Below are 12,995 nucleotides of genomic sequence, written 5' to 3'. Positions count from 1 at the left end.
TATGAACTTTAAGAAACAACCTAAAACAAATAGGGAGCCAGTGGATGGAGCGCAACACGTGTGATGTGGTGTCTCTTCTTTTGTCCCAGTCAAAAGGCGAGTGTTGGGGAACTCCGTTGACCCTCTTTCTTTCTTTGTGCAGTAAACTTTGATTTTAAAATGTAAAACACAAGCTCTGGCAAATTTGTCCATTTGGGCTACTGTAGAAACAACAGTGTAAAAGGTGGCCTCCATAAAGCTATGCCCTTGCCTAAAGTACACGTAAAAAAAAAGCCTACTTTAAGGTTATAAAACCAAGTAATTATCGTGTTAAAGCAATTTTACACACAAACATACTGGTGATAAATTCAATCGCTGCCAGTAAACGCTGTTATACACTTGACCTTTATAAGATTTTATTTTGAAAACAACGGAAGTCCGCATGATTGGCAGTTGTAAACTTCCGGCAGCAGCAGCAGACCGAAAAGGCGGAGCAACGGCTGAGCAGAAGGATCTTCCTGGTGCTGAGAACGGACCGATGGCTAGGCTTTAGCAAAGAGAGAAACTCTTACATCACCAGCACCTGTCTGGTAAGTTCGTACCTTTCGGATTTCACACCCGCTTTCTTCTCTTCTTAAACATGTGCTATCATAAAGGCAAGAAGTGATTAACTCTGCAGTCAACGAGTGTCCGTGTAGTATTTAAAATGCACCAGTCACTAGCTATGTGTGACGGTATGACAGGACTACTGCTCCCACAGCGAAATATTATGACGACAGGTATTCAACGTTAAAAAAAAAAGGAAACTGACCTTTGACGGTTAGTCTAATGCTTTGGACTTCTCCTACTTGAATAACTTTCAGTACGTATGGCTCTGTAGCCCCGTTTTTAAAAAAGGCGTCACTACCCATGGTCACTGTGCTTACTGTCATTTTCCTCTATTCTATTAATTACGTATCTCGATTAACGGATTTTTAATGTCTCGTGTCACAGAAAATTACATAAAAACACTGTAGTGTAACTTAGTGGAGCTCAAACAATTTAATCCACATCGAATTATTTTTAATCAGTTTATCAAGTATGAAAATGTACTGCTTGCACTGGTTTCACCTGATAATACATTTTTTATTACGTAGTTTTTTTTTACAGCCTGATACATTTTAACATGCTTAATTTTTTCTACACAATCAGCACTTTTATGGCGTGTTTTTATTCATTTTAATTAAACTGTTGGTCCCTAAATATTTTGTTAAACGATTTGACCTTGTCTTGTAGTATGTTTTCATGGACTCTAAACATTATGGTTTTGATGTTTCTTTGGACCAAATGATGGCTTTGTCAAGAAAACTATGAGTACATTTGTCAGTAAATGTAAGTTTGAAGCCCAAACCTGAATATCAGGGGTTTTGTGGATCGCCCTCTATTGATCAGTCAAACACAAAGAATAATAAAACACATGAATCAGTCAGTGAAAGCAAGTGGTTCTTCACAGCTGTCAACAACAAACAATATAATATTATACTACTACATTATTACAACTGGAAATATTAATCTGCTATTTCCTGCCCATTAAGAAACGGAGTGATTGACTCGTAATGTTGAGTTCACTTACAGTGAGCTCATAAAATGTCTCTTGTGGTAATTAAGTTGATATTATTACTTTATAGTAGATCTGTGTTTCATGTGTCTCTTCACCAGGGACATGCTGACCTCATCATACCACTGACTGTAGTTTGTCGTCCCCACACCAACTGAGACAAGTCAGCAGGACCATCATGGCTGCCAAGCAGCAAAAACCTGCTTCAGCTGCTTCAGGAGGGCAGGTGGATTCCAAAAGGACCAATGAGAAGAAGTGCTGTGAGTGGTTTGTTTTTCTTTCTTGTGCCCTGCAGACGAAACGTTGACTCATTACCCCGAGCACTGACCTGTTCTATATTAATGATTTAACACTGATTGTTTGCTTTAAATGTTAATATCATACGATGTTATGCAGTAATATTCTGCTGCTCTGGTTCTATTATGGTTTGAACAGGCTCTGATCTCAGCTTTGACATACTGTCTTTAGTGTGTACAGGGCGTGTTTGCATAGGAAAATACTGCTATACACACCTATTTGAAGGGAACAACCTGCATTGTTTAACATAACAACTCTGTAGACAGGCCCACAGTTTCCCACCCGAAAAGAACGGAATACTCCTTGTAGGTGAGAGGTGAAATGTCTTCAAGAAAACTCTAGCAACTCAAGTTTCCTACTATATACCATACATTCATGAGGATTTGAAGAAAGGCATTGTTGTAATTAGCAAGGTCAACACTCAAGAGTCAGTCACTAAAAAAAGTCACTTTGCTCAACTTAATTAGGCCTTAACAATTTGACTGTGAGGCATACTTTTAACAGAAAGGGGAAATTATACCATCAGTACTAAAAGAATTCTCCTGCCTACAAGGTCTCATACTTCAAGTCATGTCTGGTCTAGCCTTGTCTTTGTTTTGACATAGTTGTTTTCTCTGACTTGATGGCTATCTTTTGTAGACATTGACAAGAAAAATGTGGAGGGGAAAGCAGAATATTTTCCACTTAATGTTTAAGCCAGCAGGGTTGAATAACTACACTTTGGTTTGCCAAGCAACAGGAAACATTATCTATTAGTAGAGTTAACAGTGGGGTGATGCTGGATTGTTTCACAACTCAGTAACTCCTTGGTGTCGGTATACTGTATATTTGTATATGTTTGCAGTTTTGTGTAAACAGTGTCATTATTGTGTCTTTTATCACCTTGAGGACTCATGATAAAAATAAAGTGAGGGTAAATATGTATAATTAATGTGTTAATGTGTCTCTGTGCATGTGTATGTGTATGTGTGTTGCAGCTTGGGCCTCCTACATGACTAATTCCCCGACTATGATAGTGATGATTGGGTTGCCCGCAAGGGGGAAGACCTACATGGCCAAGAAACTGACACGCTACCTCAACTGGATTGGAGTGCCGACGAAGGGTCGGTGCAGATGCAGCACATTTTTTGCATGTTCCAACATATTTAATGTATTCACAGAAAATATACATGTCAAAGGACTTTGATATTTGTGTTAAGAACCTTCCTCTATATTCAGTGCAAACATGCGTCTGCACTCTGTAGGTAAAGAAGGGTAGTACATTGCTACTGAAAAAAACTGTAATGGCATTGAAAGACGTTTCTTTTGAGAAACGTGTGTTTCAGATAATACGGTGTTAATCTGTTGTTATATTTGTGTGAGTGCTTCCTATTACATGGTTTTATTTTCTGCCTTAAGCTTTTGTTTTCATGTAAATGGAATGCAAAAGAGCTGGTTTAGCAGACGCAGGTGACATGAAGGTCACCACCTTGATAGAGCACAGCACAAGTACAGTCGATACAATTGTCCTTCTCATGCCTTTCTCTGACTCTCTTGCAGTATTTAACCTTGGAGTTTATAGGAGAGAAGCAGTGAAGTCTTGCAAATCCTATGAGTTTTTCAGACATGACAACGAAGAAGCAATGAGAATTAGAAAGTGAGTAAGGGTTCCTCCTTCCCCTCGTCATCTCCACACACCCATTTACCTTTTATGTAGGTTAGTCAAGTGTTTTCTTTAACTGCATGTTTGTCAGTTAAATGCGGAAGTAATTATGGCAGCACAGTATGTGCTTCAGATATATTTAATGACTTTAATTGAGTGTTTCTTATCGTGTTTCCACAGACAGTGTGCTCTGGTGGCTCTGGATGATGTAAAGGTGTATCTGAATGTGGAGGGAGGCCAGATCGCTGTGAGGACTCAAGAAGCTAAACCACATTCTCAGTTAAATATTATAAACATGAAAAATGTTAATTGTAGTTTAATTATCTTGTGTCTTCTGCCAGGTCTTTGATGCCACTAACACCACTAGGGAGAGGAGGGAACTCATCCTTAGTTGTGCCAAAGACAATGCGTACAAGGTCAGAATTACATTGATGATTTTACTGAGCAGATTGTTTATTTTTATACATTTCACGTGAATTTATCCTCACTACTGTTTTTTATTAGGTGTTTTTTGTGGAATCGATATGTGACGATCCGGATGTGATTGCTCAGAATATTCTGGTAAATGATGCATATCTGCCTTAATTATGAGAACACGTCTTTTACTTGACTGTTAAAAATGACTGTAAGTCATCATGACAAATGTCTCCTTCATAAAGGATGTAAAGGTGTCCAGTCCAGATTACCCTGAGAGAAACAAAGAAAGTGCCATGGACGACTTTTTGAAGAGAATTGAGTGTTACAAAGTGACCTACCAACCTTTAGATCCAGATGAACATGACAAGTAAGATGTTATTGTGTTTATCCTTTGTGTTATTTATTTATTTATTTATTCATTCATTCATTTATTTATTTATTTATTTATTTATTTATCTATCTATCTATCTATCTATCTATCTATCTATCTATCTATCTATCTATCTATCTATCTATCTATCTATCTATCTATCTATCTATCTATCATCTTACAATGGTCCAATACTTCTTTCATCAGTAACCCAATTCAATCAATACTCCTTCAACATTTTCTAATTGTCTTGGTAACAGCTTTGGTAGTAATATGCATTTACAGACACTGTCCTGCAGGAGGAACCAGGAGCAAATTAAAAAAATTAAAAAATTTAAAATTAAGCCCGGTAATACAAAAGATTCAATTTTTTTATTATTATTATTATTTATAAAAAACTTATTTAGTCATATTGGAAGATCCAAATGCTTAGTACACACACACATATATAATGTAATTTCAGACCTTGTTGCTCTTATTTAGCTTATGACATGGAATTCCTCTTTTTGCTCTGACCTTCAGGAACCTGTCCTTCATTCAGGTCATAAATGTTGGCTGCCGTTTCTTGGTCAACAGAGTGCAGGACTACATCCAAAGTAAGATTGTCTACTACCTCATGAACATCCACGTACACTCCCACTCCATCTACCTCTGTCGGCACGGAGAGAGCCATCACAACCAGGAGGGACTCATTGGGGGCGACTCTGAACTGTCGGAGAGAGGGAAACAGGTTATTCAGCTTATCGTCATACTTTTCTATTTCTTTATGTTATCAAGCATCTTCAAGGATTTAATTAAAATAAACAAATTATTCTATGATTTGGATACTAAACAAATTTGAGTTCATGAAGCTATAGCCAGCAGCTTAGCTTCCACAGGAAACTGGAAGCTGGAAGAATGGCTTTCAAGGTTTCTAATAATTAAGTTATCATAAGTAATAATAAGATATATGTTTTATAAGTTACTTCTATAGTCAAACATGTGTGATTTGTTCAATGGCAAAAAAAGAACTTATAGTTTAATTTATTATGGATTACAAAAACAAGATGCAGTACATCCTCATTCTTAGTCATTATAAATGCTAAATATTATGGACTGTATAGCCATCTCCTCTTTCCTTCTTTCTAGTCTACATTTTGCAGCTGAATACGCAAAAAGCAAACAAACACATGTTTGCTGCACAACTCAAGTTTAAGTTTAAAATGTACACATTGCAGATGACATTCTTCAAATCAGCTTTTAGACCATAATTAATTAACTTATTTAAGTCACTTTTTTTTCTTTGTTCATCAGTTTGCTGCTGCTCTGAAGGATTTCGTTGAAGAACACCATCTCTCTGACCTGAAAGTTTGGACCAGCCAGCTGAGACGCACCATTCAGACAGCAGAGGAACTGGGAGTTCCCTATGAGCAGTGGAAGATCCTGAATGAAATAGATGCTGTATGTCCTTTTTATCACCATAGCAATGACACATATATACACATGTATACAGATATATACACACACACATGCAATTGAGGGTGTGTTGTTTTATTTATTTGTGTTTCAGGGAGTGTGTGAAGAGATGACCTATAATATGATTGAGGAAAAGTTCCCAGAGGAGTTTGCCATGAGGGATCGGGACAAGTATAACTACCGTTACCCTGGAGGAGAGGTAAAAGCTCCTTTTTTTACTTTACTGTAATGTTGGTGAATGACTGGTGCTGTTCCAGTGTGTGAAAGACATCAAATGTGTAATATTCACTGACAAGTATTACCATGGGTAATCACTTTTTTATTAAATCATGTTGAAATATGTTTTTCACATCACAGATGAGGTTTTCTAGACTTGATATGTACTGGACTTGATATGTACCTCCTCTTTCTCTTTAGTCCTACCAGGACTTGGTTCAGCGGCTGGAGCCAGTCATCATGGAGCTGGAGCGACAGGGCAATGTTCTGGTCATCTGCCATCAGGCTGTTATGCGCTGCTTGCTGGCATATTTCCTGGATAAGAGCGCAGGTTACATGCATCAACATTATATTTATCTAACAACAGCTTTTTTATTATTATTTATTTAATTAAATCCTAAAGCATATTCTTCATTGAGTAATTTAAGTTCATATTGTTTGCTTGAGTGTCAAGTTTCAGACCTTCAGTAAGACATGATAAAAAGATAAGTATCAGCGTAAATATAGCAGAAATAAATGTGAAAGGCTCAAAGGAGTATTTATTTGTAACCTTTAAATATGTTTGCCGTTTCATCTCGTACTCCTGCATGGATATGCATAGAATGCGTCTAACAGGAGAAACAAAACTTATTATTAGAATTTATCGTACTTACTGCAGCACACTTTCAATATCCACTGTCAATAACACATACACAAGCAGACTGTTGGAGAATAATCACACAAAATGTGGTTGTTCCATGGAAATAAAAATAGTTGGTTTAATTAGATTTGGGTTGCTTGACTGGTTTTGTAAATCCCTAAGATTTAACAGGATTAGGATTAGTTTTAAATTACTCTACCAGGTCTTGGTCCACACTATGCTACAGGCCACTGCAAAAAAACATTCAGGATAGACTTTCACAGCACTGTACAGCAATTACTTGCCTATGTGTTGAAAATTTGACCATGGTTGTGTGTGAGGGAACATTTATTCTCGAGAAAGCTTTCTGATGTCACCACAAGGGGGAGTGGAAGACACACATTGTCAAATTAAGCTCAGTGCTTGCTACAGGAAACACTCTAAAAGCTTGCTGCAGTAATACTTGCTCTTCAGATTTCCATGAATGTTTACATGTTTATGTTAATAGCAACAGCAGACTCAGTAACTGGCAACATAACATAAACAATGTGATATGTAACCTGGCTTTGGGCAGGCGGAGGGTTTGGTTCTTGTTAAAGCATTTGTGTAAATGCTAAATCACAGATGAACAGCAATGAGTGTGGGCACAGCTGGACATTCTTGTGGGACATGAAGCGCTGCAGCAACATGGAGGCATGTGCTGTACTTTAATGAAGCACAGCTTAAGGTTCACAGATGACAGAAAAACTCTCATTTTAAAAGTCTCACATGTCTTTTTTATTTTTGTTGGCGCAGAGGACCTGCCATACATGAAGTGTCCCCTACACACTGTCCTTAAACTCACACCGGTGGCCTATGGTAAGTCCCTTCTCTGTTGTTGGTTCACTAAATCTTTTCAGACACATTTGAGATGCCATTTTTCCCTCTTCTTTTTTTTCTAGGTTGTAAAGTGGAGGTGTTTGACCTGAAGGTGGAGGCTGTCGTTACTCACAGGGACCGGCCATTAGTAAGCTTTTTCATTTCAATAAATTAAAAATGCTGTTTTTTTCTGATGTTGTCACTGTCGACCCAGTTCACTGGAGGGTGTGTGTTCAATGTGTGCACCTTTTTAAACCCACAAGCCACATCTGTCCTCGAGTAATCCGAGCTCTGCGGACAGGGCTGTCACCACGAGGGGTCTGAAGTGGGCTTGGCAGTTGTATTTTGCCTCTCCTCTTTTAGTTTTATTCATCTGTTAAAATGTTTGAGAATATCAAAATAATTGGGTGATAAACTGTGCATGTGAGTATAGGCCTGTGCTGCTGCTTCTTTGAACAGTGTCCGGCAGGCTGTACACTGAGAGGTGTAAAGCTTCCCTCCACAGTTTGAAGTCCTTCATCACAGTTCGAAGTTCTTATTGTTCTTTTCCTCTTCTCCCTTTCCTTCTTTCTTCCCTTTCCTTCATCACACTTCAAATGCACCTCAAAGGTCTCCACACAACTTCCCTCTTGTCCCCTCAGTCTCTTTCTCTTCTTACTCATCTTATAAATTCTGGCATATTGTACACTGAGAGGTTTAATGCTGCCTTCCACAGTTTGACATTCTTAATCTCCAGTTCAAAGTTCTTCAACACTGTCTAAAGTCCTTCACTGCTAATGCAGAAGTCCTTCTTCTTCTTACTTCATATTCTTACATATAGAAATATGAAAACTTCCTTAATGGCAAAGGCAAGGTGATGATTCTTCTCAATATAGAAAAACATGAAATCCCCAATCTCCCTTCTCTTTAACTTAATTGAAAGCCACTTATTTCTAACATCTTTGTGTTCCATCTCCCACTCCTCATGCCACTGTCTCAGTGCATTTTCATCCTTTCCAAGACAAACATTTATATTTGGCCTATTTTCTTCTACTAAAATGGAGCAGAGGATACAAAGAAAAGAGCGACATGATTCATAAATGTAAACAATATTAATACTGTGACTCTTTGTTTGGACTCAAACTGTTCAGTTCTGCTCAGTTCTAGACGGAGTGGGTGTTAAAATGACAGCAACACTGAAAAAGCACTTGTTAAATGTGGTGAGAGATATCCTGTCTGGTAAAATGGCTTCTAAATTTAGTGGTGTTTGTCTCAGCAGTGGTTTTTCTTTGGTTGCCTTCTAACTGCCAGTTATGGACGATTTAACTAGCACAACCATAAAGGACACGTGTTATTCACTGCTGCTCTTCTGTCTGTTCTTCTCTTACCAGACTAAATGCAACAGTGATGCAGTACCACCAGCTTTCCTCAGAAGAAACAGCTTTACTCCGCTGTCCAGTGAAGACCAGATCAAACGACCTCGTCTTTACAGCATGGGCAACCCTCCACATGCACGCCCGTCCTTGCCGCCCACTTTACCCTGCATGCAGTTCTCTGACGCATCGGAGGGGTCTGAGTTGCTGCAAAAAGAGGTCAGTTAGATACTGTAAATGTTGAGAAGAATTAAGCTAAAATATAAAATAATGATGAAAAAAATACTTTATAAACCAGTAACCAGTGCAAAATGTGCAGGAGTATTAAAGTGACACTGCTTACCCCTTGTTGAGTAGTGTGATGGACTTTAAGATACATGAGGGATTGAGAAAGTGGAGAAAGTCTGCCTGTTTTCTGAATATAATACACATTATATTCAGAAAACAGAATGTGTGATTTATTGTATATAGTTCTCAAAATGTCAGCAACAGAAACAACTACTTGTTCATTATTTTTGCCCAAGTAACAGTCCTTTAATTTTATGGTTTGCTTGTTTGTTTTCAACATCCATTGTTGTTTAGTTCTACTGTATTTTAAACAAAAAGTAATCAAATACTTATTTACTTTTTCTAATCATTTTTGTTCTGCCTTTTGTCACGTTCAATAGGCTTGGTTTATTCAGACAGAGAGCCGAGCTGACTTACAAAAACATACGAAGCTCTGTGTTCCATTTTACGTGGATGTTTACTACAAACAACAGAGCCTTTCACAAACATCTTGGATGTGAATAAAATGGATGTTTTATTCACATTCGCTTTTCCACGTTTTTTTCCCCCTGTGTTGTTGCCCACAAAGTGACCTTGGTTTTTCTGCAACTTCAGAAACGTGTTTCACTTCAGCTGGTGACCTCAGATTTTAATATAAGCTTAAACGTTCCGTCAGTGCCAGTCAAAACAAACTGCTTGTTTGCCTCTCTGGTATGGTGTTTTCACAAACTCTCTCTGCCTTTCCTTTGCATCTTGTAGGACATAGTGAACGGTTTCAGCGCAGCAGACGCAGGCGAATGTTTCCACGGCTAAGCAAGCTGTTCAGAGGTATTTTTAGACATTCCCTCTTATGGTTTATACTGGACATCTGGACTCTCCTCTGGAAATATCTCACACTTTTTGCCATTTATCACAGGCTTTTCTTCACTTGGATGTATTACCATTTTTGAGGACCAGCAGTAAAAAGCACAACCAGCTTTTATCATTACTGTACATACTCGAGCACTGTACTACACTCCATGCTTATATAACCCTATATATGTGTGTCGTCGGTTGAGTTTAGGGATGCGCCATTGAGAGACTTTAACCCTTTTCATGTCCAAAGAAAGCGTTCATAAGAGCACCCTGATGGTGTTTCACATGGGTCAATACAAGCCCTTATTACTTACTCACACATCCGAGCAGTTACACAAATCCAATAGAAGCAGCAAACGATTGAAAGTAGAAAGTAGAGTGACGCAAATAATCGCTTTGTGCAAACTTTCTTAAATGCAAAGCTGAGTTTCTAAATTTGGCAAATTGGTTTGTTTACATTGTCTTCAACCTCAGAAGAAAGAGGGCAGTTCACATCATAGGTAGTGAATATATGTCAGAAAGATTTTGCTGTCATTTCTTATGCGGGATCGTCCACCTCTAGTTCAGTTGTTCTTGTATAGCATGTATACTGTGTGTGTCACCATGAGAGGGCACATAATACACGTGAACTCGCCGCCTTTACACAACTGCCTAAACGACTGGCATGTGATCCACCTCCGATGTATAATTTAGAGAGTTGTTTTAGTTCCTGCTGTAGTGTGCTCATCTTATACACTGTATTATTTGATGTAGAAAATGTAGATTGTAAACTGTGTACCTCAAGAGAGTGCCTCTCTAGAAGGAAAACTTTATATCGCCTACATTTGTCTTCTGATGCTTTCTTAAATGACTTATTTTAACATTCCCATGTAATGTGCATCCTTCCACTGTTGATCTGACAAGATGTAGTTGTGATTTTTTTTATTTTTTAGTGTCATTTTAAATGTATTGAATACTATATTTAAATTTGCAATGAGTAGACATAAACATTAAGGAAACACTTTGGCCAGCATTATTAAGAGCAGCAGCAACACAACACTTATGCCGTTATTTTCTTAAATGTCTGTTTTGTTTATGCAGCCTGAAGATCTGAAGAAAGAAATATACTGTATGTTTAGACAGTGTCCATATGGCATTAATCTGGATTATTTTAATATCAGATATCAAAATCCTCTTCTGAAAAAGTGCCTTTATCTAAAGGACTGCAAGGCTGTAAGTGTAGAAATAAAAAGCATTTTGAATGCTATTCACGATATAAAAAATGGTGTGCATTGGTTACAAATGTGACTGTATGCTGTAATGTACATGTTTCAATGTAATTAACTTATTTTCTTGAGAGTATTTTGACTTCTGAAAATCCTTGGTGTGGTAATGGTGTACATGAGATCCTTGGGAGTTGCCGTCCTGTTTGTTAATCCTCAGACTCTCAAAGGATCACAAAAGCTGAGACTGTGACTCAGAATAAGAAACATTTACAATCAATCCTATATCTTAGAATGTCAGTACAACGCACGTGTGAGTACATTGTCAGGGATACAAATGATCTGAAGTCATGACAAATAAATGGTACAACTTGCACCACTTTTTGGTTTTTATTTTTTTTAATATCAATATGATGTCTTATCAGAAACAGCATTTGTTTGGCAGAAGCACACAACCATGACACAGTATTCTCAGTGGTGAGTCATCAGAAATGAAGGATAAAAAGCTCAAATAATCAGTTTTGTTGTGGGGAATTTAATCTGCAAGTTGCTTTGACGTCTGAAGTGATCCTTGGATGAACATATTGCGATAAAAGGCTTGTGTGTTAGGAAACGTGCGTTAACTGAAACCCTTTGTTTCAGCTGTAATATGTGTTCAACCACTTTCAGCAGAAACTCAGAAGTTGCCAGTCACAGTGAGTAAAAACCACGTTGGAAAAGGTTTGTCATGTCCGTAACCACAATTGCAGGAAGTCTAACTGATTTTTTTGTACAGATAAACAATCATAACAACTTTGATTAAAGACAAAACTGGGATTTTAATTGTGATCATTTGGTCAGTTTGACATATTTCCCCCATCAAGTCCTTCATCAGGCACAAAATGGGTTTTTGGTCTGTTTTATACCTGCTGGTCATGTGACCATACTGACATTATATCTGATATTTTTTAATGTGCCTTTTTTTTCCTATTATAAATTTGACTTGGTTGTAATAGAGCATCAAAACGTTTGGATACTACTGCTCCTTGTACAGTACAGTCTGTACTGAACTGTTTTAATTTGTCCTGATAAAGATTGTTTTTTGTAGCCTTTTCAGTTATTCATACAAATCTTCATTATCTTTCAGAGGGTTTGATTCAAGACTCAAATACAACTGTGTCTACTGTGTAGCTCCGTCAGCAAGAAAATACGTAATAAGTAATATAACACTTACAATAATGATGAGATAATACAGAAGGCCTCATAAAATATATATACAGTTTTATTAGACCACCACCCAAAGCCACAGCTGCCCTAAATTAACAGCGCTGGTAGTTATCTAAATAGTTTTTTAGTTAGTGTTATCCATGAAATTTCAAATGTACTCTTTTACGAAAAACAAACCGAAAGAAATTGTAAAGCACATTATTATTTCTCGATTAAAATGCCAAATTTATTGTTATTAACTTGCATTCCTGAACCGAAAAGCTAGTTTTATATATGTTATGCCTGATTTATTTCCAGTGAGCCTGCTCAAATTTGAGTATAAAAAGGGGAATTCAGTTTTTGTCATTTGCCAAATAAATAACAATAACATTTTTTCGATTTAAATATTTATGTTTTCTTGTTTTTGTGACACGTGGCACTGTACTGTATATACAGTTAAATAATAAGTAAATACATATCCTACTTTACTACTATTATGCCTCTTATTCCATGGCACGTTGCAACAATGTGCTTCATAAACATACTTCTCCTATAATATGTCTGAATGTATCAATAAAAAGAAAAACGTACAGAAACAACTCATAACTTCATATTAAGTGGGGCCACAAGACATTGATGACTCCGCAGTCTTATAGTCTGTGGGAAAAATGTGTTTCTCAGCTG

General features: G+C 37.4%; 1 protein-coding gene across 3 annotated transcripts; it reads left to right on the top strand.

Annotated features, from left to right (window-relative positions):
• Positions 1–467: 467 nt before the first annotated feature.
• LOC131468402 (6-phosphofructo-2-kinase/fructose-2,6-bisphosphatase 2-like) lies at positions 468–11,505 on the top strand. 3 transcript variants are annotated; one of them, XM_058642599.1, is made up of 17 exons: positions 468–569; positions 1,678–1,836; positions 2,851–2,976; positions 3,413–3,509; positions 3,696–3,762; positions 3,857–3,931; positions 4,020–4,076; positions 4,175–4,299; positions 4,825–5,032; positions 5,596–5,742; positions 5,852–5,956; positions 6,175–6,304; positions 7,388–7,450; positions 7,534–7,598; positions 8,821–9,021; positions 9,829–9,897; positions 9,986–11,505. In XM_058642599.1, the coding sequence occupies exons 2-16, from the start codon at positions 1,755–1,757 to the stop codon at positions 9,880–9,882; spliced, it is 1,602 nt and encodes a 533-aa protein (XP_058498582.1). In that variant the 5' UTR covers positions 468–569; positions 1,678–1,754; the 3' UTR covers positions 9,883–9,897; positions 9,986–11,505. The 3 variants fall into 3 exon arrangements, with proteins under 3 accessions (XP_058498582.1, XP_058498583.1, XP_058498581.1); XM_058642600.1 differs by having other exon boundaries at positions 4,879–5,032; positions 9,829–11,505; XM_058642598.1 differs by having other exon boundaries at positions 9,829–11,505.
• The last annotated feature ends 1,490 nt before the right edge of the window (positions 11,506–12,995 follow it).

Source organism: Solea solea, chromosome 11 (assembly GCF_958295425.1).
Source record: "Solea solea chromosome 11, fSolSol10.1, whole genome shotgun sequence".
Lineage (NCBI taxonomy): Eukaryota > Metazoa > Chordata > Actinopteri > Pleuronectiformes > Soleidae > Solea > Solea solea.
The sequence above is the reverse complement of the archived record's forward strand: the minus strand, read 5'-3'. Positions and strand labels throughout refer to the sequence as shown.

Coding starts and splice junctions, on each gene's coding strand:
- LOC131468402 (XM_058642599.1), top strand. CDS start 1,755: ATGGCTGCCAAGCAGCAAAAACCTGCTTCAGCTGCTTCAGGAGGGCAG. Junction 3,763..3,856: donor TGGAGGGAGGCCAGATCGCT/GTGAGGACTCAA, acceptor GTCTTCTGCCAG/GTCTTTGATGCCACTAACAC. Junction 6,305..7,387: donor TTTCCTGGATAAGAGCGCAG/GTTACATGCATC, acceptor TTGTTGGCGCAG/AGGACCTGCCATACATGAAG.